The sequence below is a fragment of the Ochotona princeps genome, chromosome 18 (genome assembly GCF_030435755.1).
Source record: "Ochotona princeps isolate mOchPri1 chromosome 18, mOchPri1.hap1, whole genome shotgun sequence".
In the NCBI taxonomy this organism is placed as follows: domain Eukaryota; kingdom Metazoa; phylum Chordata; class Mammalia; order Lagomorpha; family Ochotonidae; genus Ochotona; species Ochotona princeps.
This window is the reverse complement of record NC_080849.1, coordinates 48,280,290-48,307,339: the sequence shown is the minus strand read 5'-3', so window position 1 is coordinate 48,307,339 and position 27,050 is coordinate 48,280,290. Positions and strand designations below refer to the sequence as shown.

At 40.8% G+C, this 27,050-nt stretch overlaps 1 protein-coding gene across 4 annotated transcripts in view; it reads right to left on the bottom strand.

Annotated features, from left to right (window-relative positions):
- PTPRM (protein tyrosine phosphatase receptor type M) overlaps window positions 1-27,050 on the bottom strand; it is a 787,515-nt gene that overhangs the window by 245,957 nt on the left and 514,508 nt on the right. For all 4 annotated transcript variants that reach the window (XM_058676819.1, XM_058676821.1, XM_058676820.1 and 1 more), the window contains exons 12-13: window positions 24,645-24,918; window positions 23,705-23,741 (exon numbers count right to left, since the gene is read on the bottom strand). In XM_058676819.1, the coding sequence (XP_058532802.1) occupies window positions 23,705-23,741; window positions 24,645-24,918 (311 nt within the window). The remainder of the gene's footprint in view (window positions 1-23,704; window positions 23,742-24,644; window positions 24,919-27,050) is intronic.

Genomic DNA, 27,050 nt, shown 5'->3' with positions numbered 1-27,050 from the left:
TACAGAGTGGGCACTTCAAGTTTTTACGTCAATGTCTGAAAACATCAACAGCATTTACAAAGAGAAGAATGACTGTGCATGGTTTGTTTGTGGACTAGGAGTCAACATTTTTAGTGAGAAAGGATAAGACAGACTTTCCCCTCATTCTAAAATACGGTATGTGTTCAACAGAAGTCCGAGAGAGTAATGGAATTTGGTTGCACATCAATGTCACTCTGATTCTCAGCATATAAAAATGGCATATATTGGGCCTGATGTGGTAGCAGAGTGGCTAAAGTCCTCACCTTGCAAGTGCTGGGATCCCAATAGGGCACCGGTTCTAATCCCTGCAGCTCCGCTTCCCATCCAGCTCCCTGTTTGTGGCCTGGGAAAGCAGTCAAGGACAGCCCACAGCCTTGGGACCCTGCACCCGCGTGGGAGACCCGGAAGAAGTTCCAGGCTCCTGTTTTCAGATTGTCTCAGCTCTGGCCATTGCAGCCACTTGGGGGGTGACTTGGCAGACCTAAGATCTTTCTTTCTGTCTTTTCTCCTCTCTGTATATCTAACTTTCCAATAAAAACATTTTTTAATCATTTTAAAAAATGGAATACAACATGGAGGGGTTTTGTATTCTATAGTCGAAGAAAAGTCACTTGACATTGGACACAATGTCCCACTGTCACCTCCAATCTCTAAATGTCCAAAATAAGTACAACAATTCTTTTTATTTTCTTCATTGTCTCTCTGTTTCCCCTTCAATGGCTGTAATTTGATTTTCTTCTGGATTCTTGTACTTGACTTCCAACTGACATAAGTGTCATTTGCAATACTGCAGTCATATGGATCTTCTTAAACAAAAGCAAAAACAAGTCACTCTTTTGCTGAAACAAAACGAAACCAAGAGCTTCCCGATACTTTCTTCAAAGAGCAAGGTGTTCCACGAGCAGGCTGCAGCCTGCTTTCTGGCCTTTTTGACTTTACCCACCATTCTCCTTCTCAGGGCCTTTGCTCCTGCTGCTTTCCTCCTGCTTGGAAACCTTCCTCTCCTTACTCCATCATCCTTCAAAGGCTGCAGGGCAACTCTGGGGGATTGCTCCGTAGTAAATATTCTCTCTCCCAACCAAGGCCTAATGCGCCTTGCCTCATCGCACGTACATAGAACTTACTATGTTCAACATTGAGTTATTTTGGTAAATCCTTTATATCATGTACTAAGCTATAAGCTCCTTGACATGAAACTGATGATGCTCCTACCTGTGGTTGTTATGTGACTTGGCTCTGTGTCTTACTGTGAGTCGACAGTGTATGTAAAGACAAGCTTGTTGAGTCAAGCATCTCGTAGTAAACCTAGCTTTAGTCTTTCTCGTTTCTAATCTTCCCTTAGCCTGCCTAATCTTTCTTCTCTTATAGTAAAGTCCTCATAAATTGGGCAATGATCAAGCAAGGAAATAATAAGGAGAAAGGAGTGGAAGTGGAAAGTAAAGCTCTTATTTCTTGGTCTCCTTAAAGTTAAAGCAGGATTTAATGGGAGGACAGATTTCTGTGCTACAGGCACTGAGGCAGCACGAACAAAGGATGCGTGTGAACATGGGCTGTGTTGTGAAGACCAAGGGATGCCCAGTACTAAGATGTAAGGACTTTGCAGACAATAGTCATTGCCGAGAAATTCACTGACCAAATCTCAACATGATAAAATGAGATTAACAGAAGGAAAGGACGTGGAAATAAATACTAGCAAAAATGTTATATTTCTACTGTCCTTTGTAGTAAAATATATATCCATCAATGACAAGAAAGTGAACTGGGTACATATCAGAGAGACAGGAAATGAGTGTCTGTTGAGAATTAAGTGATATGAACTCAATACTTTTAATGACTGAGTGGATGTGGACCATTTTTCATGACAACATGTGAAATTTATTTAGAAGTCTATAAACTGAGCCAAAAATTCTGCTGGAGAGTAATTGCAATGGTATAGGATACCATGGTATAGAGATAGAGAAAAACAAAACATGAAAAATATCAAATAAAGCTAACAAAACAAAAACTACTAGCAATAATTTTACTGATTATTTCATTCCTATGATCCTACCACAGGAATGCTTTTATCTCCCATTGAATAAATAAGAAACAGAAATAATTCCCTTTAATACCCTTCCTACTACTGAAATGTTTTTATCTCCCATTGAATAAACAGGAAACAGAAATAATTCCCTTTAATAAGCCCCTGCATTGTATAAAACACACATGAAACTCACTGTAAAATGATCTAAAACAGTATTCACACGTATTTGTACATAAACATGCACAAATATCAATGTCTCAGAAATCATTCAGAAAAATCACAAAAATAATCTTACTTTTGTCATGTTTATTATAAATAAAGTCTTGGGTAAAAAGAGACCAAAAATAAGTCACTCTAAGGTCAATAGCTGTCTGTATAAAATCTCTCACAGAATCTGGTATGCCAGTATGTGGTACTACAAAAAGTTCATGAAAATGGACTTTCAAGTTCATGAAAATTTTTGCGTGCAAAAATTTTAAAATTCATGCATCATGAGTCTTCAAAAAGGTTGTGAACATTGCGTATGATGAAAACACAATGTATGTAACTCGAAACTTTTTTCACCAAAATAGACTTATATGTGAATTAATTTTCCATGAAATTTTGAAGTATCTTTGTGTGTGATTGGACCAAGAGTTTCAACTTGAATAAAGTGCAATAAATAACAAACCTTAATTAATAACTGCATCATTAACAATACCAATAAGTATTACACACGTTCAATTGAACATCAATTATACTGCTCAAATGATGTATTGCTTGGATGTTTACTAGAGTCAATGGGAAAGCTCATCCGAGATACTGATGGATGAGTTGAGCAGATGCCATTTATTAACTGCTAGGCAGGTGCCAGGCCCATTTTCAAGTACTGTTCCTCAGAGAGAGCTATTTACTCTCCTAAAAATGAAAACTATATGTGCAACAAAACTCATGGCTAAGCTCTTACTTTCTGGCTAAGGCTTCTTTTTATAATCCACTTTAAGTTTTTCTGATTTGGTACCCAGTGTAAGAAAAAAAGTTATTAATGAGATCATCTATAACCCACTTTTATAGAGTTCTATTAATATGCATTCTCTCATGTTCTCTTGAGAACTGATGTTACTCAAGGACAAACACAAAGAAATGTGTCCCCATTTAAACCAAGGACAAAGAACACCAAAGGAACCCCAAATAGCCAGGACCACAGAGAGATTCTGCTGTTTTATTTTGTGTTCTTGGCTACAGGGAGTGTAGCATAGGTTATATATTGCTTTAGGCCATTACTGCTTCAAATAATGTAGTTGTATTTCAAAGTGCAATTACTATTTTATTATTATCATCATCTCCATCACTGCCAACAACCAGATAATAGCCTGGGTCATTTTGATGCTGTTCATAATCCAAAGACAGGCAAATGGAAAATACCATAGTGGGGGGATTCCTTTCAGGTCTTGACAGATGATAGAACAACAATGCTCCTTGCATGCTCCAGTGCTCCTGGAGACCTCAGCATCAAAATGGTGCTCAGGTAAGTAATACTGTGTGTACCATCAAGAAACACATTCATTTCCTCACAAGTTCAATCTTGAATCTCTCGGAGGTGCTGCAGTGGCAAACATGGGACTGGCAGTAGCCTGGCTTAATGATCTACTATTGAAAGTACTCAGGGATTAGAATTACAACACACTACAAAATCAAGCTCAGCAATTACCTAACACCTCTGGCTTTATTCTGAGCCAACTTTGCGCACAACTGCTTTTATGGCCTCACAGTGCCCTGTGGGATGATGAAATAGTATTCTTGGTTTAACAAATGTGATTGCTAAGATTATAGGAGATTAGAAGAGATTCACTTGAAAAGCCTGAGATCACTGATCTAAAGCACATGTGTTCTATACTACGTGCTCTGGCATCCAGAATTCCCATGCCAACTATGCCATTAAAATCACAGGCCAAACCATCAGGCACCAGTGCTTTATTTGGGAATGTTTGAAAACCACCTTCGGAAGTGAGCCATGTGAATTTAAAACTGAATCCAGTTCTACCCATGAAGGATCCTTTCTGCCCCTTGGGAGTGGATTGAAGGAGGCTGTGACCCTGGCATTTGCCACTATGGGAGTCAGCAGAAGCAGAAGTACCAGCAGGAAGCTCAGCTTTATCTTCAGTGTCCCACTACAAGCCTGAAATTTCTTTGAAATCTGTGATCATTCTCTTTAAATCCAGCATGCAAAGGTCACATGTTTAAAGAGCGATGCTCCAGAAAGACACAGCACAGCTCACCTTGCATGCAATATAATTCAAAGAAGGAGGGTGATTTTTCTTTTTTCATAGGACAACTTCCCAGATAAAACAAGATAAAGAAGAAATGAAAGCAAAGCTGGATGAGCCATGGCTTGAGAAAGAATCAAATTTTAAAGCAAAATTCAAGATCCTATTTCATGAAAATGACCATGACAATTCTAAACACAGAAAAGTACTGTATGCATGCATGCTAAAGATATGGAAGGTGGGACATTTTCAACAAAGCAGAATTTTATAGTCTTTGTCTATCACATTTTGCTTATTAGACAGTATTGAACAAGTTCTCATAAGTTCAAAAGGCAAACAAAGAACTTCTGTTAAGATGACTAGGCTTTGGGGCACCATGCAGTGGCGCAGTGGCTAAAATTCTCACCTTGCATGAGCTGGGACCCCATAGGGTGCCAGTTCATGTTCCAGCTGCTCCACTTCCAATCCTGCTCCCTGCTTGTGGCCTGGGAAAGCAGTGGAGGATGGCTCAAAGCCTTGGAATCCTGCAGCCATGTGGGAAAGCTGGAAGAAGCTCCTAGCTCCTGGCTTTAGATCAGCTCAGTTCTGGCCATAGCGGCCACTAGGGGAGTGAACCAGCAGACAGATCATTTTCTCTGTCTCTCCTTCTATCTATAAATCTGCATTTACATTACAAATAATAAATAAAATCTTGGGCCCGGCACGATAGCGTAGCAGTTAAAGTCCTCGCCTTGCACACACCGGGATCCCATATGGGCGTGGTTCCAATCCTGGCAGCCCCACTTCCCATCCAGCTCCCTGCTTGTGCCCTGGGAGAGCAACTGAGGATGGCCCAAACCCTTGGGACCCTGCACCCATGTGGGAGACATAGAAGAAGCTCCTGGCTCCTGGTTTTGGATTGACTCAGCTCCAGCCATTGTGGCCGCTTGGGGAGTGAACCTTCGGACAGAAGATCTTCCTCTCTGTCTCTCCTCCTGTCTGTATATCTGACTTTGTAATAAAATAAATAAATCTTTTAAAAAAAAGAATTTTCTCAAAAAGCAGCATCATTCATTCTGACTATTTTCTCCATCTATCGTCCCTTCGACACTCTACTATCTTGGGATGATGGAAAATCTGACTTCCTGTGCATTCTGTGAAATACACTGAATCACAGCCATAGATATTCCCAAGATCTCTGAACTAAAAGGCATCTTAAAAATTATTTACAAGAGAATCCAATGCAAAAGTTAACTACCTAACAGCACTAGTTGGGTCTTTGCTTACAAATCCTGAGCATTCACTGGGATTCTTAGACAAAGGCTGTTGGAATTAACCTTGAATACTTGTATTTTAAACTGTTGTAATATTTTAAAGAAAATAAAGGGAAAATTATCAAAATAGTACAACTGAAATTATCTATGGTAGTGGACAATTAAGTGTGTCAGTTACTTGAATAAAGACTTAGGAAACTAGGCATTGATACTCAACTTTCATAATTACTTTAAAAATATCCATTGCTTCTCCACTTTTATTAATATCAATGATTAATTTTACTATAAAATTGAAATAATGCATTTCTTTATAGAAAATGTGAGAATAATTTTTAGTAAAACATATTTCATGCAAAAATTTTAACTAGTTCTTAAATTAAAAGTACTTTGTTTTCACGGCATTTTGCTAACACCTTGGCTTATATTAAGATGCATCAGATGTCAGATTAATATCAAAATTAAAAAGTGGATAAATCTCAATTTATTCTTCAAGCCAGAAATTTTTATACCTCAAGTGAATAAAAGTTCATTAAATATCCCATTTGTTTCCCTTCATCACAGTGCTGATGGGAAAAAGACAACATAAAAGAATATTGAAAAATTAAATTGTTGTTATATCCTGAAAACCTTTTACATGGAAATTCTCAAGTTTATGTGATAAAAATGGAAAGAATACTATTTGAGTGCAATATACAACTTTGAAAATACATTACTTCCAAAATCGAATACTTGACATTTGACTCGGTATTGCACTGCAAAAAAAATGACAAGGAACGGGGAACAGACTCTCCCCGGGCATTCCCGCATCCTCTCACCATTTCCTTGTAGCTATGCTGTTTTATAGATGAAACTGCCATAGCAAAATGACAAATATAACACATAAAAGAACAAAAAAGGGCAATAAATCAACAGTGACACTACAGCCTATTAAAATGCAGTCAGCTGGTTTTGCACAAAGAATAAAAATTTCCCCTCATTTTATATTCTTTCTTGCTGAGAAGGAAATTTCAGAAACCTTAAGAAGTCTTGTAAGAGATGCTCAAATTTCAACCGAATTCTCCTCACACTGATTTCCTATGTTAGTCTTCAATCCAGGAAAAATAGACAGCAGTGAGATAGTCATTTACTACTGACTATGAAATGCCCAAGACAGCTGTCTGAATTCTGACTTTTTCATGTTTACATATACTATATTTGATCAAAAAAAATTCCGCTTAGTTGGTAAATGATAGCCCTAATCCAATCACTTTCTAATCAGTTGAGTATCAGCACTAATGAAGAGTTTGGCCATTTTTATTTAAAGGGAAAGTAAGGGAGATCTTTTTCCCTCCTTTTTTTTTTTTTTTTTTTTTTTTTTGTTTTATTTGGCCAAAATCCTCTCAAAAGGTGAAACTGAAGCTTTGAACACTGGAAACAACGTATCAAACAGGTATTATGTTTGGTATACAATATATGTCAACGTATTCCATTACCATTATCTCCATGACTAGCAATAGTTTAAGAGGATTGGTAAATTCACCAGAAAGAAATATTTAGGAAGTTTCTATGCTGCTCCCAACGAAGGAAGTCCCTGAGAAGTCCCTAGAGAGGTAAGGGTTTTTGTTACTCTCTGGGAGTTCTTCTTGCTTTCATGCAAAGTTCACGCTCTGCAAGCTCCCCAAATGATGTGCGGCTCATTGAAGTCAGGGACATATAAATGAGTCAATGAGTGCCTGCATGCTTTCTCAGTAAAGCAGAGGCCAGCGCTCAGCATACAGCTCCCTGAAGCTGAACATTCCAAGGGCGACTCCGATTCCATCAGAACTGAATACTGTTTGTCATCAATCTGCTGGGAGGAAGGCTGCCCAGTGGTGTCCAGGGGCACCTCCTGGAAGGCCAGATATCCTGGCTGCCATTATAGCTGGATGTGCCTCAGTGGCGGCGATGCTATTTTCAAAAGATGCAATTTGGGGCTCAGTGCAGTAGCCTAGTTGCTGAAGTCCTCACCTTGCATGTGCTGGGATCCCCCATATGAGTGCTAGTTCTACTCCCGGCGGCCCTGCTTCCCATCCAGCTCCCTGCTTGTGGCCTGGGAAAGCAGTAGAGCACGGCCCAAAGCCTTGGGACCCTACACCTGCATGGGTGACCCAGAAGAGGCTCCTGGCTCCTGGCTTTGGATTGGCTCAGCTCTGGCTGTTGCAGCCACTTGGGGAGTGAATCATTAGACAGATCTTCCTCTCTGTCTCTCCTCTCTATGAATCTGACTTTCCAACAACAACAACAAATCTTTTTTTTTTTTTATAAAAAGATGCAATTTGGAAATCAGTTCAAGGGAATCTTGTGAACACGTTCTTCCATTAGGAAATATTAGCCTGCCCATGAATGCCTCACCTATATGTACAGGCCTTGACTGGCAGGTTGTGCCAGGTTGTGTGAATTTAAAGATACATGTCATATGCCCCTTGGACCTGGAGACCAAAGCAATTCTATATGTTTGAACACATACTTCACAGTAAATACGATCCACACTCTCCTTGGATAAAGTCTGAGTCTAATGAGTGAACTCCTGCAACAGCAAGATAAAACAAGTTGCTGTTCCAGACTGCAGGAGCGGGTCCCAGCGCCTAAAAATTCAAATGACATTGCTGAGTTTCATTATCCTTAAGCTGCTTTGACGATGTGCACCCCAGGAACAAATTCTCAACAGAAATCAAGTAGACATCTCATGTTAAGGGCTTGATAGAACCATTCCTTCCAGATGGAGTTCAAGGAGTCCCTTTGATAAGTTTGGCGCTGCCGCTCGATTCCCATCATGTGTTCCTCTGCGCCGGCTGCAGGTGACCAACTGCCCAAGGTCAAGGCACACTGTGCTAATTTCCCAGCATTTGGCCTCTTCTATTCATATCTACGTACTTACTGGGTTCCTTTCTAGATTGTTGAGCCGTCTTTTATTTCTTGAGTTTTACTTTCAGTCTTTTGTCCTCTGGTCTGCTAATCTGACCTCATTTTCTCCTCCTGAAAATGTTTCGGTGATTATCCACCGTTCTCAGAATCAAGACCAAAGTCCTTTGCTGAACACACAAGGTCGCAGTCTTCCTCCATCTGCCTGCACAACCTTACTGCTCTCCTCACACATCCCTCTGGCTCTCTAGCCGTATGACCTTTCGGCAGGTCGTCACAGCTGGCAGTTCACTTAACACCTGCTGCTGCTGCCACTGACTGCACTAAAGTTCATGACCAACGCTACCGCTTCCAGGCCATGTCAGGTCCCCTCAGCTTCTAAGTGTGGCTAAGAGCTAATTTCAGTTATGTCTTCATCTTATCAGCAGAGAATATGTGCACCAGGTAAATATGGCATCTGTCCACACCTTACCCCTGTCCTGGGTTACCTATCACTCCATGGGGTACCAAGGTTCCCTCACCAGCCCTGATGAGTGCAGGCAGGCGAGCGAAGAGATGCAGCCTGGTGCCAGCGGGTGGGTCATTTATTTTTAAAAATAGGATTAAATATTTTTAATGGCTTTTGCCAAATGAATGAGTTGATGAAAAGTGTCCTTTTATAAGTGACTTGAGATGCCACTGGTTTGCTTTATTTGCAGCGGAAAAAGTATACTGAATTAAAAGATGCAGTCATGAAGAAGATTTGCTTTGTAAGACCATTAAGTCATTTAAAAGCAGGCAAGACAAACCAGCTTCTTGAAATTCCTGCCCTTGGCCAAAATTTGTTTAGAATTTACTCCTTCCTGGGGCTCAGGGCGCCCGGCCCAGGTCCTGGGGCCCACCTGCAAGGTGGGTGCTGGGTTTGTGAGACCCCGGAGTGGGGAATCTGGCGGGGCTCATGTCACCTGCCCTGGTCCTCAGTCCTGACCACGAGTAGGAAGGTCCAGCTGTGGACGCAGACCCTGATGCACATGGAGAACACCATGTGGTACCATTGCAGGGGAAGGAGAACAGAGCAAATGGGACAACTACCCCCGCGGGCAATGCTGCAAAAATCGGGAGGAATGGAGACTTGAGGTCGTCTACGTCAGCCAGTGGGCAACGGGAGGACTGCATCACCTTTGGATCGGCGAAATCAGCAGCATTGCAGATCTATGCAAACCACTTGATCAGAACCCTCAGAACATGCACTGTAGTGGGACCCTGGGTTGATACGGGGTAGCAGTTCCCCATCGCTGGGTGCTCGGACATTTGGGAGTTTGGGTGGCTTCCTCCTTTATCTTCCCCCTTCCCTCAGAGATAAGAAGAAATGGAGAATTAGGAGGCAATTACTTCACCTACTTTTCCCTGATCCTTGATCCTTCCCACCCTGGTCAACCCTGTAATCACCATCAAATAGATTTGAAAAAATAATAATAAAAGAATTCACTCCTTCCAATGACAAAAGCTATAAGATACCTAGGAGTAAATTTAACAAGAAAGCTCATAGACTGTTATTTATTTAGCCATCTAGTGAATGATTTGGAAGACTGGCTGGGTGTTACGGGCTGCACTGTGTTTAATGAGTCAATGAAAGAACACATTTCCTCCCATAATTTAAAGAAATGTGTGAAGACAGAAAACAATCATAGCTAACCTTTTTTTTTTGAGGGTTTACTGTGTACTTTGCTAGTTCATTTAATACTGACAACAACCTGTACACCAAGCACCTCTCTCAGTCCCAATTCACAGCTGAGGATATGGAGGTAAAGAGATGCACAGTAACGTGCCTAAGGTCGCAGTGCTGGTAAGGGACACTGCTTGGATACGAACCTAAGCAATTTAGTTCTATAGCCCCATGCTATTAGCACAAAGCCACCTACACTTGTTATAAACAGAAGCTTCTGCACAGTCCCCTGAAGGCATTCCAGGATCCCCAGAGAGCACAGAGAACCATTGGACCCAACCTTTGGCAGCAGGCTCAGCTCAGAGTGTCTGTGACATACCAATGATTACTGATGGTCTGGGACACAGTAACTGCATAATGAGCAATTGTGAAATCAAAGACTTGAGATTCTTGCTTTCCCCAGTCTCTCATCCCTCCTTCCCTGTAACCCAAATTTAAAGTCACCTCCACATTTAAAGACCTCCTGCTGGTTTCTGCTCTTGCCCAGAGCTGACATGGGTTATCTGATTTGGAGACACTCGTTAGGAGAGTCCCAGAAATTTCATTGGGCTGTTGGTAGTACACTTCAAAAATGACTTTTGTGTGCCTAAGTAAAAGTGTCCTCCTCTGTCACTCAGCAGCTAGTAATCTCAGGTGTTTGAGGAAGGCCTGATGTGTCAACGCTGCCCCAAGAGATCAGAAGAAAGGGCACAATGAGGAAGAGGAAAGGGGCCTGACCACAGTACCCTAGGGTGTGTGTACACGTCCCTCAAGGCTGAGAGCAGCTCCGTCTTGGGGCAGCATCAGTATTCTGCCACCGCAGGTGCAGGAGATGTCATTGATCAGCAGACAACACCCATGGCTGGGATCCAAGGCATACACCTGCTTCTTGCATTTCTCTTGCAATTGTTAGAAGAATGGGAAAGAAGCAGAGAAGGAGGGCAGCGGGCTTTTACGAGAGTGGGCAACAAACAGGATGTACAGAGGAAGTACAAGGCAGCCAAGGGCCAGTAGAGCCGGTGAGAATACACACGGAGATTTCCATGGTGTCAGGATACGCATGGGCATCTGCTGAGGCCTGTAGGGTCCAGGACAGGCTGTCAACACGGGGGTCCAACCTGTCCCGAGCTGGAGGGACCTGGAGCTCCCAGCACAGTGATGCCACCATGCGACTCACTGTGTGATCTGTGGGGCCCGGGGAGGTGAGGCTCATCTTGGTGAGCGTGCTATGCACAGCAGTGAGATGCAATGTCATGTCTCCCTCCCACCGGCCACGCTCAGGGAAGAACACAGGTGACCAGCTCTGGCACAGCGTCTGAAGGCAGGACCTTCTCTGTAAATTCTGCACCCTCTTTCCTCTCAGAGGGGATTCAGTTCAGTGATTATAAAGACAAAACAAAACAAACAAAAACCAAAGCACCTTCCCTCTAAAAGAGCACTTCCAAAAGTTCGTGGGAAACGGAACTGAACGATGTTTATTTGGGTGCAAACAATTTTTGAAAGTTGTGAAGTTTTTTTTTCTGTAACACAAACTTTTTGAAATATCCTTATATTTGCTTTAAGAGCAATACAAAGGATAAAAAGATAATCCCTTAGGATTTTTCTCCAAAACTGCTTGGGTCCCTGGAAGGTCAGCTAGGAGACCCACCACACCCCTTCCTGCAGACTCGCCCTTTTTTATCCTTCTTTGAAAAGGCCCATGTGTATCTGAAACACTCGGAGCTCAACTCCTAACCCCACTGTCAGCAGTCACCAAGCAAACCTACTTTCACTACCCTAAATAATTTCTGCCTGTGTTTCATCTTTCACAGTACGGGAATGTGCTCCACGCACATTTTTCCAAGCCTGAAACTTTATGTGGCAATAACTGTTGACTAGCTGTTGAATAACTATTTCTCTCTGAAGTGTTTATTGTATCTAGCAAGAAATTATACATGATATCTCTTTTGTACTTGAATCCCAGAGTCATTTGTTTATAAATACTCCAAGCTACAGATCTTATCATATTAGATGCATGGGTTAAATGAAATGGTTGATGAAATTTTGCATAAAGAAATCATTCTCTACAGTATCTCAGCATTGGCTGGATTATTAAATCATAAACAGAAATATCTTAATATGAATTAAGAAGCTTGAATTTATAAAATTAATTTTAAGCCTCTTAAAGTAAAATTTCTTCTGTGTGCAGCTTTCTTTTCTCCCCACGAGTAACTCTCTATAGTGGAACAGAAGGTAGAGAGAATAAGCCATAGGCTATAGGCAATGTCATTTTCTAGAACTCTCTCTGTGCTCACTCTCTCTAGTAGGAGTTTTTAGGTGAATGAGGCTTTGATTCTGATACAATATTCTGATCCCTTTCACAATCTCCTAACTCTAGTTTGTGGGGACTGTTTTCTTTTTGTTGTTGTTTTTGGAAACAGAAATTAAACTAATAACTAGCTATTGCGGTTCTTTTTAGCATAGATACATTCTATGGGCAGAGGCCCTTCCATGAAGCCATCGTGGCATCCAGGTATTCATTCATTCAACCACCTCAACCAAGAGTTATATAGGAGCATGTCCACTGGCACCCAGCACAGGGCTCAGTGTGGGCATCAAGGCATCAAGGCATCAAGGGGCATGTTTTCTTAGTGTTGGACAAGCTCAAGAGATTCTGCTCACATGGAGGCCAACCGAACTAGCATCACTTGGTGGCATAACAGCAGCAGTCACACAAAGGACTCACAATGTAATTGCATTGGGAAGCCAATGCAAGTTTCACAATGTAAGCAAAGCATCAAATGGCATGTGCAGGAGCATGATTTAATTAGCACAATTAAAACAAAACGAATGAAAGACCTGAAAGCACTTCTGAATATACCCAATATACTCATCCTGTATTTCTTGTTGGCTTCTAGAAGAGACGGGATTGATCTAGTAAACAAAACTAGAATTGTCTGTTGTGTCACACACAAATATTCAGAACTCTTTCTACGGGCATTTCCTCAGCTGAGAAGATTTGAAACAAATGTCCTTGTGTCCCATGAGTCAAAAAAACTGCTGTCTGCACTAAACGAGCAGCGTAGCACTCATTTCTTTAATTTACAAGAGGATGTGTACATGCTGCTTGTGATCTGAGTGCAAACATCCCTGATGCTAATGTGATAGTTAGATACAGTTAGTTAAAGTTAGTAAATCCATACCTGGCACACAGAAGGTGCTTAATTAATGTCAACAATGACTGAACTAAGACTCAGGTGCACAGTCTCACTCATGAATTTAAAAAATGAAGTAAGCTGATGAGTGAGACAAATAGAAAGTGTGAAATTAACGAGACTTAAGTGTGACTTAGTCTGAGTCAAATTAACCAGCACTGAAACCAGCAGTAAGGAAAGAGCAAGAACAGGCATTTACCAATGTCTGAGACTGACTCTTTCAATCCGCATCATCTCTAACAAACCAAACTCCTTGATACTGGTTCCTTTCAGTCCTCGGGAGAATGGTTGCCCCACATACATAGTAGCAATGACCAGAGCCAAAGTAACAACACTTAGTGGAACTGAAAGCCATGTGAACAGGGCTACTTTAAGAGGATTCTTTGTAATCACACAGGCTTTCAAGATAAAGCTCTACTAACCAGGGGTAGAGAATGCCTGGCATTCCTACTGGTGCAAAATTAGAGTGGGTGAGGGTTGTTTGGGCTTAGCCGCAGCATCAGCTGGCAGAGGCTGGCACTGGGGGCTAATTCTGTGAAGTCAAACCACAGAACTACCTGGAGAGTGCATAATCCAGGAATGGGAGAAGTCAGGGAGGGAAATAGTGGGCTCCTTCCTCTTGGGTTACCACTTCCACGGGAGGGCACGAAAACTAGGACAGGGGCTGGGGTGCCTAGACAGACACCAAACAGCATCTGTGTGGGTTGCATAGTGGAGCTGGTTAGATGGAACTAAGCTTTAATACCCATTGACATGTACAAGAGCCAAATGGGATGTGGGACAGACTGGACTACTGCTACACATACTGGCAAACCAGGGTAGGGGGCGGGCCTGGTGGGGGTAATTGTGGGTCGCTCCAACTAGGCTGCAGCTCCCACTGGTTTATGCGAGGGCCGAGTATGTGCTGGGCAGAACCAGGCTGGACTGCAACACCCATTGGTTCGCGTGGAAGTCGGGGCTGAAAACAGAACCAGCCCAGCAATTGCAACCACCAGCTGATCGGGGCGATGGATTGTGCCGGACCCTGTACTTTTTACTACATACAAGAATCTGGTCTGGGAACACCTCAGACAAAGTTTCTTTGGAGATCTCCGCAATTGAAATGCTGGACTCAGAACCCTAACCAGGAAAAGACAGAAGACAGAACAGGTCAATCAACCACCTCAGCTATATGTTGGCAGCGAAATATGGGACAAACGGAGACTCTATGATGGACTCTGTCAATCAGTGGATTCTTCAAAGACCTCCTAGTGCTTGGAGTGGCAAGACTGGCAGCGATTCATAACTGGTGAACAATCAAAACCACTTGAGCAAGAACCTCGGAGCATGCCCTACATCCGGGACCTGGGGAGGGTGGGAGACTGGGTGGGCCTTCTCCCTTAATATCCCCCTTTAAACATGAAGGAAACAATATGGAAATAATAGTCTTACCCACTTTCCTATAGCCCTTGAACCTTTTTACCCTAATTAACTATGTAAAGATTGTCAAAAATATACTTTAAAAAAAAAACCTTGGGGAAAAAAAAGAAAATGTCTGGCCTGAGATCCCCCACTCATCTGGTCTAGCCCTGCCGAGATAAACACCGGTGGGACTAGAAATTCAACAAATCTACAGAAAGCTAATTTTTTCAGTTCATAATTTGTAGGGTCTACGAATAATGTTGGAAGTATTCCTGAGGCTCTTGACCCATAAAAGCTTCCCTATTCATGCTCAGAAGCTGCAAGTAGATTACAGGTGAAGCTTGATAAAGGGGGTGGGCAGTTGTATTTGTTCTATGAGGACGGGCACAATTCACTTCTCAGGGTTACTGATGAGTCTATGGCCAGCTGAGACATAACAGGGGGCACAGACCAAGGATCCCAGATAAATTTCAAGATGGGCACATATTCCCACACAGAGTACCATGGGCCAGTTTCTAAACATTAAGTTTTTAAGTAGGAGGACTTATGCTGGGATACCATACCTCAAGCACGTTTACTGGGGTAGCAAGCACAACTTCAATCAGTAAAACGTAAGTACTCAAAACAAATTTGAAAAACTAGGGAAATAGAATGGTCAGCAAACATGAAGTCTAGGCCCTGAAACAGAGGAACAAGAACATGGGTAGAATGCCAGTGGAGAGGGAAGAAGACTTATTCTACATTTGTTTACCCTTACCAAAGCAGTCTGTAATTTTCCTGAGTCTCGGTTGTTTCACGGTCTAAAATTATGAACTCACAGTACTACCCTAATATTGATCACTTCTTACCAAAAACTAAGCTTTATCATTTTTTAAATATTAGGGAATATTTTCTAGTTACACATACACACACACACACCCCTGCTGGATCAGACATTATATGGAAAGTAATTGTACATTGTTCACTTGACTTTGTCTAAACTACATGCAATGAGTTACATCAATAGTCTTTCTGCAACCAGAATTGTAACCCTGTCCCCATAATTAATATTGGAAATCTTGACAATGATTTGCTTTTGTTGCAGCAAAACAGAGTTTATCTTCTGGAGTATACTAACTACTCACCTTCAAACTGTAGTGATTTTTTCTTTTAAATCTATAGTAATTTACCGGATTCTATTTGAATTTACAGAGGTAACAGAATATTTTCAGTGGCAGTAAGAGTAAGCAAGTTAATTTATCTTGATACAAAATGATACTCCAAAAAGTTCATGGAAAGATAGAATCAAAAGATTAGCTAATTCTGGTATAAAAATTTTAAAATCCATGCCCACAAGTAGCTATCAAGAAATTAATGAAAAATCCATATTACAGTTTTTATAATCCATTTATTTATGATTATTTACAAACCATATATCTTTATTTGTGAACTTCAAGTATTTTTCACCAAGATAAATGTATGCCCCCCTCTTTTTTTTTCATTTATTTGAGAGCGATAGAGATAGAAATAGAAAAGCAGTACTCTGATCCACTGACTCCCAAAGGCTCTCAACAGCTAGGGCTGAGGCAGGCTAACGTCAGGAAGGCGAGCCTAATCTCCTACACTGGTCACAGGAATCCAATGACCTGGACCATTCCGCAGAATCTGCATCAGCAGGAAGATGGAATCTGGAACAGGAGATGTACTCCAGTGTGGGATGGGGTTGGAGGCCTTAACTGGCATCTTAACTACCTGCCAGACACTTGACCCACAGACCTATCTTTGAATTCCGTGCTTCCATGAACTTTTCAAACCATTGTAATTTCTTGAGGTATAAGGCAGCACACAGTTTATATTCATGTTTTTGAGCCATTCAATTTTTCTAAACTTTGCTAAATTGTTCAATGCATATGACTTGCAGATATGCCACTGCTTTATAAAAAATGCTTTGCTTTGAAAAAAGGATCAATAAGGAATACAATAAGCTTGCAATAATTGGACGTACATAAAAAGCTATTTGAACAGTGTCACCCTAAACACCCTTTGGGTAGATTCATTTAATAACACTGGCAGACAAGATTGTGTATTGTGGAATGCAAGTGCCAACTAAACTCTGCAAGGTGAAAAACAAACCTCTCTCACCCCCAAATCTCAAGGCCTTTTTATATGAATTTGGAAAACTGGGGCTACATATTTATATTGTCTAGAATGCTGTAAGTTGATGTTAGTGCTATTGCAGATCCAGCAAATTTCACTTCTGTATCACATTAGGCTAGAAAGAAACAGATTAACAGACCAGACACACAATGAAACCATGCAGTGGAGTCATACTTGATGCAAGGACATACATGTGCACAGAGAAGAGGCCAGGCATACTATTGAATTCAGCATGAGCATAACTCTGAAGCAAGGGTCTGAAGCATGATCAACAGGCCTTAAGCAAAGGAGGAGATGTAGAGGGGAAACAAAGCTGAGAAAAATGAGCAGGAAATGGGCAAGATGACTCATCTAGACTTGAACGTCTGACCTGTTAGTTGGCCGTCGCCTGCAGCAGGGGCGATGCGAATGTAAGGTGTTGTAAGCTGGGTCACGATTATCGCAGCTAAGGCAAAGAGGATTTCCAGGTCAGCATGCATGAGGGAAAAAAAAGCCAGACTGAAGCTAGGCTAGCAAGAAGAATCCCATCAGTATATCAAACCGTCTCAACTTTGTTCCAACAACAACAAAAAGGAAAGGGCGAAAAAAATTAAAAATTAAAAAAAAAAACATAGCCAGGTGTTGAATATTCTAAAATCTTTTCTCTTGAACAAGCCCTTGAACAAGCCCTAATCATGCAGTAGGCTTTCTAACTGTGACCCAATTGCAAGCTTTGGCTAAAATTTCAGACAGATCAAGGGAAGAAGAAAAAGAAAAATTAAATAACACAAAACCCAAACTGTTAGCTCTAGGTTGAAAACCTGTGGGTGTTTCCAATGTACTGGACCATGATCTATAAAGATTTTTCACTGATTCTGATGAATTTTAACATTAGGCTCTTAAAATGTATTAGGTTATTTAAAATTCTATTGGCAAATTCACAGTATTTTCTCCTTTTGCTGGTATCATCAATGTTAGGAACGGTATCCTTCTCACTAGAAAGATTTTTATAGAGAGCAATTCTTCTGATAAATACATTTCATAAATACTTCCATTGGGAACAATATTTCTTTACATGAAAAAAACTTAAAAATACATCTTAGCTTAAAATACATCTAAGATGTAATTTTTTTTTGCTACAGTTGTCCTCATTGATATATGACCAAAGAAATGATTAGGATAGTTGAGGTGGACCAGATGACCTGGGCTTGCCTGCAGAGCTAAGCAGTTGCGTGTAAGTAGTTAACATTTATGACACACAGATATTGAAAAAAAATACAAAATTAAAACGTCAGTTGTAACATGATACAGCTGGAAAATGATGCAAAGAAAAAATATTGGAAAATTAAGGACAGGCTTGCATGAAAGATTACTAATTTACATGGAACAGCCTGGGTGCTATTAGAAATGTGGCAGCGAGTAAGGAAAATAGATCATCTACCATCTGCAGACAATTAAACCCGAAACTGCTGCTGCATAATATTTTGAAACATCCTTCTGCATCATGCTGCTCCTTATAACTACACAACGGCAGCAACTCAGTCTTAAAATGGTGAAACTGAAGTTTTGCCAGGGGAGATGAACAAACCAATAGTTGGGTCACACAATGGAGAGTCCCCCAACGTATTATACAGAAACTGCCTTAATGTGACATTTTCTGCAAGTCTTCATACTGATAGCAGTTGTGAACAGTAAAATGTTATTTCTAAGGATTGCTACAAACTTGGTGTCAGCTGAAGTTGTGTACGTGGACTATTTGGTCCTGGTTATAGTAGGGGCTGGCCCAGTAGACCTATGCATTTATTTGAGCAACCCATTTGAGAAAAAAATGGCATCATCTTACAAAAAAGCAGAGTGCCTATACAACATGTCAAATGGTAAGAATACGAAGACAGTTATTGAAGGCAGCTATGCTGGGAAGCTACATATTTGCAAATAAAAAGAAACCTAATTACTATCAGGCTACCATTATCAGGAAAACTTGACATCAGGAATATCAGGAAGAATTTTTAAATGATCCCGGGGCCATACTTTGTGCAATGTCTGTGGTTCTTACTTTTAGCTCCGGGAACTAAGCATGATTATACGACTAACTACCTTACAACGGGTCAGTAGGCTTACAATATGTTTTTGTAAATCAAGTTTTATCAATTGAATTGTTTCTGCAGGTTCAGCAGTAGCATGATTGAGTATCTGTGGGAGAAACCATGTGGCAACAAAGACTAACATGAGATGTATATTACTCAGTCTTGAATGTGAGAAGTTTGCTGTCCCTGACTGTGAAGTTATCAGTGAAATTCCGACCCTACACATGGAACACGGTATCTGGAGGCGGCAAGTTAGGGCCTCTCTGAAATCTGGACTAGACGTTGTAAAGTGTTACTTCAGGTGCACAGAGAAGAATCTTCAGGAATGTGTTGAAGCAGCATTTACCTAACTGTGATTTGCATGTCTCCAGTGTTCTTTGAAAAACGAGTTGGGTCAAACAAATTGGGGAGCATGGGTTCTTTTCAGGTTTCTCCTCTTTGGGAAATTCTGAGGGAGCTTTAGTGTATTCACAGTGTACACTGTGAAGACTATTTCACATCAAGGAGAGAATATTTTCTCTAAACAATGCTGAATGATGAATATAAATGTTCCTGTTTTGTAAATCCATAGCCTAAATAATAGCAGATTAACATAGTTGAGTGGTCTTACTATAGAATGTATTTTCTCATGTATTGAATGTGAGTAATTAAAGGAATCTTAATGAGCTTTACATCTCAGCAGACATTCTTTTCAATTCTTTTATCTGCCCACTTTCATTCTGATGCATTATGGCCTAGAAAGGATGGTATTTCTTTGCACAAAACAGTGAAAGGAAAAACAGGCGAGAGAAACCCTGTAAGAGCCAAGGGATTAAAAAAAGAAACATTCAAATTTCTGAATATAGTTACAAATTGCATCGGAACAATAGAAATCCTTCAAAGTTTCCTCAAGGTCTTCTTGCAGCAACGCATATTCACAGCCCAGAACAGATTTAAATTAAATAAAATACTACCCTTACAGTGAAGCACATTTTCATAGGTAACTACTTAAAAATACAACGGTGTAATAATGGTCTGTTTTCTTTTTGTCCAAGTCTTATCCTCTCACTTGGCTAACGATTTAGGAAGAATTCAGCATGTGTTTCCAAGAAGTTTCTGTTTTTATATTTAGCTACACTGCTGTTAGCCAAGCAATAACATGAAGAGGAACGCATGATCATATGCAAGCAACCCTGGCACATCAAAAACAAAACAAACTAAACACTTTTATGAGCTCAAAATCTTCAAAATGTAAATTATAATATCTGTATAGCTGTAGTTGGAAGTCTTATAGAATACACATAACAGTAGAGTATTATTCAAGTAATTATTAAATATCAAATATTTAAAACAGGAAAGCCTCCGTGAAGTTACGTTGTGGTAAGAAACACAGATGATGTCATGTTATGGAAAACATCATCTGCTAGAATATCAATCCAAACTATAACGTATGGAGTTCAAACTGAATGTTATCTCCATTAGAATGAGTGTATCTTATTAAATATGACATGTAATGCACACTAATCTACCGAACAGATTTTGATTTTTAAGTATAGACTTTTTAAGTTTAGAATTAATCAACAAGTCTACAAAAGCTATCCTAAGAGGTTCCACATTAAATCTCACACATTGATAAAATTATTACATGTCACATTGATGTAAAAACAGAGTTTCTATCCTCTCAGTTACCACAAGGCAGTCATAATCTAAACACCAGCGAAAATGCACAGGAATTATCAACACACAGCTGATCCAGGTGCTCACCAAAAGAATCCAGCTACCAGACTGTGCTTGCGATTAAAACAAAATGTTGGAGGACGGACAGCAGTTACAAGCTCCTCCAGCTTCTCCTTTGTGCAGATTAAGAGGAATCCTTTGAGTTGGGAGGACAATACCCAGACACTGCAGGGTATCTTTACCTTTTAACTCTGCCTGTAGTATATAACCAAGTGAGGGTCACATGTTACTATGGGGCACAATCTATCTAGGTACAAGTTAACGGCTGTGTAAAAATACAGGGACCCCTCACATATTTGAAGAAACACAATAGTACCTTGCAGGTATTTTGCTGTGTCTAATTTTACGCAGCTTTATATTTGAGATGATGAATGTCAAAATATACTTTTAGATAATGAAAATAATCACATTATTAACTTTATAAATAGAATGAAGTATATAGATTTTAAAACATACCCTCACTTGAAACTACGAAGCAGCTCTTTATGAACACAAACCCACCCCCGTAGCTTTTCTATAAAGCTTGTCAACAGTTGTTCCATGGGAACACTAAATCTTTTATAATTGAAAGCACTGCTTAGAAAAGCAGTTTAGAATCTGAAAACCCAATTAAGTCACTACATTGTCATTAATAAAAAAGGTGGCCATATACATTCAGAATGTCTGGACTTCGACTACATTTAGAACATCCTTTCTCCATGAAACCAACACTCCTGAGATCTCGCTGTCTCTGTTCTGATGAAGCAGCCAAGGCAGCATGGTGTCTCATGCTTCAGAAGAACTTCTGGATGAGTAATAACAAGGTGGTGAAGCAATATACTGTGCCTTGAACAAGGGTTCCAGACTCGTCCCCACAGAATCCAATAAAACAGCACAAAACAGTGTCATTTCGCCCGGAGGGAGATGATCTCCTAAGACTTCCTCCCGTTCTGTGATTTTATGAAACAGATATGACAATGCTATGCAGCGGCTATTAAAATGCGCTTCCTTCTTTCCCCCAGAAGAGGTTATTTGGATAGCTCCTTACTGTGTAAATTTTGCAAATGACTCAGAAACTATGAGCAGAGAATACTGAGTCAGGTCATCTGATTGCCTAATCATCCTTTGGTGAATTAAAAAACAAATTACAATATTGATGAAATCTAGCTGATGGAAGAAAATGATCCAAATCACCCTCTAATTCAATCTATTGTGAAAACAGCAAACTTGTCATGTTTCCATATTACTAGAGCATTATATAATTATTTATCCACAAGCAGGATGACAGATATTGCACCGTTTTCACAGCAAATTGGGCAGTGACTCAGTTCTAATAAAGGGGAGGCCAGACGCTTACACTACACAATCCTGTCATCGGCCAGAGCTTTCTCTGGGTGAAAGAAGCACTGGTAGGCCCCCAAATGCATAGGATCAAGCCTTGTAAATTAATTTATCTCTAAAAATACACATTTTCTTCATCTTAAAAATAAGAGTAGGGCCCGGTGCGATAGCGTAGCAGTTAAAGTCCTCGCCTTGCACACGCCTTGGATCCCTTATGGTCACCGGTTCTAATCCTGGAGGCCCCACTTCCCATCCAGCTCCCTGCTTGTGGCCTGAGAAAGCAGTAGAGCACGGCCCAAAGCATTGGGACCCTGCACCCACGTGGGAGACCCGGAAGAGGTTCCTGGCTCCTGGCTTTGGATTGGCTCAGCTCCAGCCATTGCAGCCGCTTGGGGAGTGAATCATCGCACGGAAGATCTTCCTCTCTGTCTCTCCTCTCTGTATATCTGTCTTTCCAATAAAAATAAATAAATCTTAAACAAAAAAAGAGTAACAGTTCCTCTTGATCCCTTTTCATAGTGGTGGTCAATAAATAAGAATGCACATATCAAAGTGCTTTCAGAGTTTGCAGCCGTGATGTTAAACCTAAGACATTATAAATCAGGAGCCCTAGAACTCGACTGATTTTTGCAGATATTAAGGGTAAGGAGGATATATTTGTACACTATTTTATTTTCTATTCTTGAGCACAAGCCATCAGCTGGATCTCATGTTCAAGAACTTTGTACCAAGTGTCTGACGTTACTGCATGGCAGCTTATGAAACTGCCATACTTTCTTCCTGAAACCAAAACTCCAGTGAGCATCTTGAAAATGGAGATGCACATCCACGTTTATTCAAACTGTGTCACCTATAAGTTCAGGAGCAATTAAAACACACTTTGATCCAACAAAACTCATCAGGTATGGCCTGATAAAAGCTCATGCACAGACCCAATGCTGCCTTCTCCCTGTCCTTCCTACCTCAAGCAGCACAGAACTTCTCTACCACAGTCCTGGCTTCTCTTGTGGTCTGGAAGAGCATGTTTAACTGCAAGTGTTAATTTATAATATCTCGTTTTAATACAGCATTTTAGAATGTCTTCATGTATTTTCTCCTATGCATCCATATGTGATGGTGAATGCAACACTGTAAGGTTGGCAAGATACTACCGCTCAGACACATGGACACACATCTGCACCTCCTTCTTTAAGGGGTGGGTGTGGGAGCCTACGGTGATGCATCGCACCCAGTCTACAACTCAACCTTGTTCATATTTTCTCAAAATCTCAGCCAGGCCTGGGAAACAGAGGTTCCAAAATAACGTCATCTGGCTCTTGGGTTCAAAGGTACAGGCATTGTGCAAAAATCCCTGTAGATGTCATTGTATAGCACTGTAAAAACTAGATCATCACTTAAAATTGGTCAGTGATCTTTCACTCTGTTGAATATGAAGAGTCACTACTATGGCACCAGCAGACATGATCTTATAGTATTACGGTTTCATAAAAATGTGCACTGACATAAAAATTTTATTTTAAACAGCATATTTGAAGAGATAACCATTTTTAACTTCTGGAAACCCAGTACTTCAGCTTCTTATTTTAAAAGGCATTTATATGAAATTGTCTTAAGATCTTAATAGACACTCATATATATGTAAACATATATAAAACATACATAGACATTTATTTCAAAGAAGTTATATTTTAAGAAGTTATGAAATGAGGCTTAAAATAAAGTAAGAGACGTAAATTAAGAGAACACTTCACAATTTCAACTTACCTTTTGTGGCCACTCGGACACAGTCTATTTTGGTTTCCTGTGTCAAATAAAGAAGAGAGAAATTACTACTTGTGCTTTATTTAAACAGTAAACATTCCTGTTGTCCAGTGAAATAACAGACAAGTAAAGATCTAATTCTTCCCAGGGAGGGTTTAATCACACAATTACCCTTGAATGACACTCAACGACCTGTCCTGAGCCTAGTACAGGGATGCTGGGCACTTCTGAGTCAGTGAGGAGGAAGCAGCTAAACCAAAAACTCATCTGATGCCCCTGATCCCATCCTCACACCAGGCCTGGCTCCACTGCAAGCAGCTCTGGAGAAGAAGGCATGCCTCCTCCGGTCAGAGTCAGTTTGACAAAGCTGACTGCATCTGTGCAGCATGGAAGAAAAGCCAGCAACTACCTGGAGCATGTTTCCATCTCTCTAGCGAGGATTTAAAACCTCTGATCGGAGTTCTGGATTGGTTCCCACAGGAAGGGGATTTGGAGTTCAAAAGTGACTCAATGGTTTTCATCTAGTCCTTTCAGAGGACATCTAATTGAGTCACAGCCCTGGGAAGCCAAGACTCTTGTGGACAATGCAGTAAAGACAGATGCTCTGAATCTCACAATATCTCCAGTGGGGCTCAATGGCTGTGCATAGCTACAACATCCTCCTGAGAAATCATAAGCTAAACAAATGGCTAGCCATCATTTTGTAACAAGAGAGAAACTGAAAAAAAAAAAAGAAAAAAACCTCCTCAGGCTAACAGTATACCTCCATCTTCCCAAAGATGATACATTCTTTTATTTCTATAAAGTCCTTTAGATGAAATAATTTTAAGGAGGAAAAAAAAGTGCTTACAAGAAAACAACACATAATACAAGATTTCATTCTTCTTTCTTTCTTACCCTAGGTTTTCAAATAGCCTAAGGTAACATTATCTATGAAACTTACCCCATTGGCTCTGCTAGCAGCTTGGAAGTAAATTCTGTAGCTTTTATGGGGGAGCAGGGGAGTGTTCCAGTATCCATTATAGGTCTTATTATCACCAATAGTGAAAGGCTGAGCCGCTTGGAGGCTGTCTGCTGGAAACTCTGCGGCGAAGTAGTACTGGGAGTTCAGTACGGAAGCATTCTGGAAGTGAATAGGCACCGGGTAGCACTTCAAGATTTCCGTTGTCTTTTTAGTTCTTCGGGGACGTTCTTCCTCAACAACGATTTGATAGACACTAGAAATCAAAGAGGATTATCAATGTCATTTTGTTTTATCTGAGTTGAACCAGTCCGTGTTTAACCAGGACGCCCAGGACGTCCACAGTAAAGACATGTGGCATGCGGTCAATAGCAGCGTACGGTTCTTAACAGAGCTTCCCTCAACCACTCAACTCCTGCCTACTGAAGGGGACAGGAGCTTTCCTTCCTCAGAATGCTCCCACTCACATTCACACAGTTTATCAGGAGCAACAAAACTCAAGAGTATCTCTAAATGATGTTCTCTGTTGCTTATGAACAGTACACTAACATATTTCCCCGACATGTAATTAAATCAATTGCATATACAATTAGTTTAGTTTACCAGATAAAGTTTACCAGTAAGTTCATTCTTAAAAAAGTGATTTTGTTCAGTGATCTTTAACTGGCCACATGTGAAGTCTCACCACGTCATATGATACAATGCCTAGGATTCACATTAACCTTTCCCTGATTTCTCATAATGCCTCACCCTTCCCTCGGTCAGCGGAGAGAGGAAAGCAGAGGCAAGGGAACAGAATCTCACAAGCCACGACCTTGGGTCACAGGCGATTCGTCAGAGGATAGCATAACCAAGACTTCTTGGATGGAGAAAGACCCTTTCCAAAGATGCTAGCAAGAATGTTGGTCCCATGACAGATGGGTCCCGGGAGTCTGCATATGTTCTGAATTTTGACATAACCTTAGGGGAATGGGAGACACCTTGAGGGACTTTCAAGAAATTAAGATATTTACATTTGCCGCAATGATGGACAGGAAACACTACAGGAAAGTGCTACAAGTCCCTGGAACAATGCTATCATTCAAGAGGTATCAGAACTGGTACCAATTAAAGCTAAGGAGGAAGCGAAAAGGGGCATCCTGCCAACCCTGTTTACCATGCATCTCTGTTGTTGTCTGTGTGAACTCAGAATCTGTATGCAGAAGAACCACCTAACACATGTAGGAACTAGATGCGTGCCACCATTCAATCGGAAATTGTGCCCAACTAAAGATCAATTATTTAGAACACAGGAGTGTTTGCTCAGTAGACAGTTCAGCAAACATCTAGTGTGATGATGTCATGAGTGTTGATATAAGTGGTAATATATATTTACAAAAACACAACGCTTCTTTCCCAACATCAGTGGTCATCTATTAGAGTCATGCGAGTTATTCCACCAAATGTGGAAGAACTTCCTACTGCGAGGACACAGAAACACATACAAAGGAAGAGCAGACCTTGATATCTTTCCCTTGCCTCCTCGGATTCTTTTTGAAAAATGTATCTGCAAAGTCTGTGGTACTTCTTCCAGCAAGAGGTATGGATGGCTAATCTTAATGACTGACATAAAACCAAAAACATGTTGCAGAAGAGAACCCTAACATTAATTTTTCTATTTGAACACCCAAACTACCACTATGTGACTCATTCTTCAAAAGCATGCAAAGGCTGTGGACAAGCCAGGTAGAAGCTGGGACCTGGGAACTCAATCTGTGTCTTCTACGTGAGTAGCAACAATTCAACTATTGGAGCCAGTGCTTCCTGCTCTCCCGGGTATCCATTAGCTGAAAACCAGAATTAGGAGTGGAGCTGGGACTTGAACCCAGCACTCAGACCTGGAAGCGAGCATCCTACCCACTAGGACAAATGCCTGCTCCTGATTTTAACACTGATTTCCTTCAAGCATTCTTCTGCTATGTGACACAATTTTCAAACTCTCCATTTAAAACCAACTTCTAGGGAACCCCACATCGGACATCCCAGACAGATGAAGACACATGTGAAGAAAAGTAAGCAGCACACATTTTCATTTTTTTCCATTTTACTCATGAGAAAACTGAGGTCTCAGAGGTGGCAATTGCCCAAGTCATGAAGACACTGGTTTGGACATGTGTGCTTCATATGGGAGTGCCACTTTTCTGTTTTGTTTTTTTTTAAAGATTTATTTATTTTTATTACAAAGACAGATAAACAGAGAGGAGAGACAGAGGAAGATCTTCCATCCGATGATTCACTCCCCAAGTGAGCGCAACGGCCAGTGCTGTGCCAATTCGAAGCAGGGAACCAGGAACCTCTTCCGGGTCTCCCACGCGGGTGCAAAGTCCCAAAGCTTTGGGCCGTCCTCGA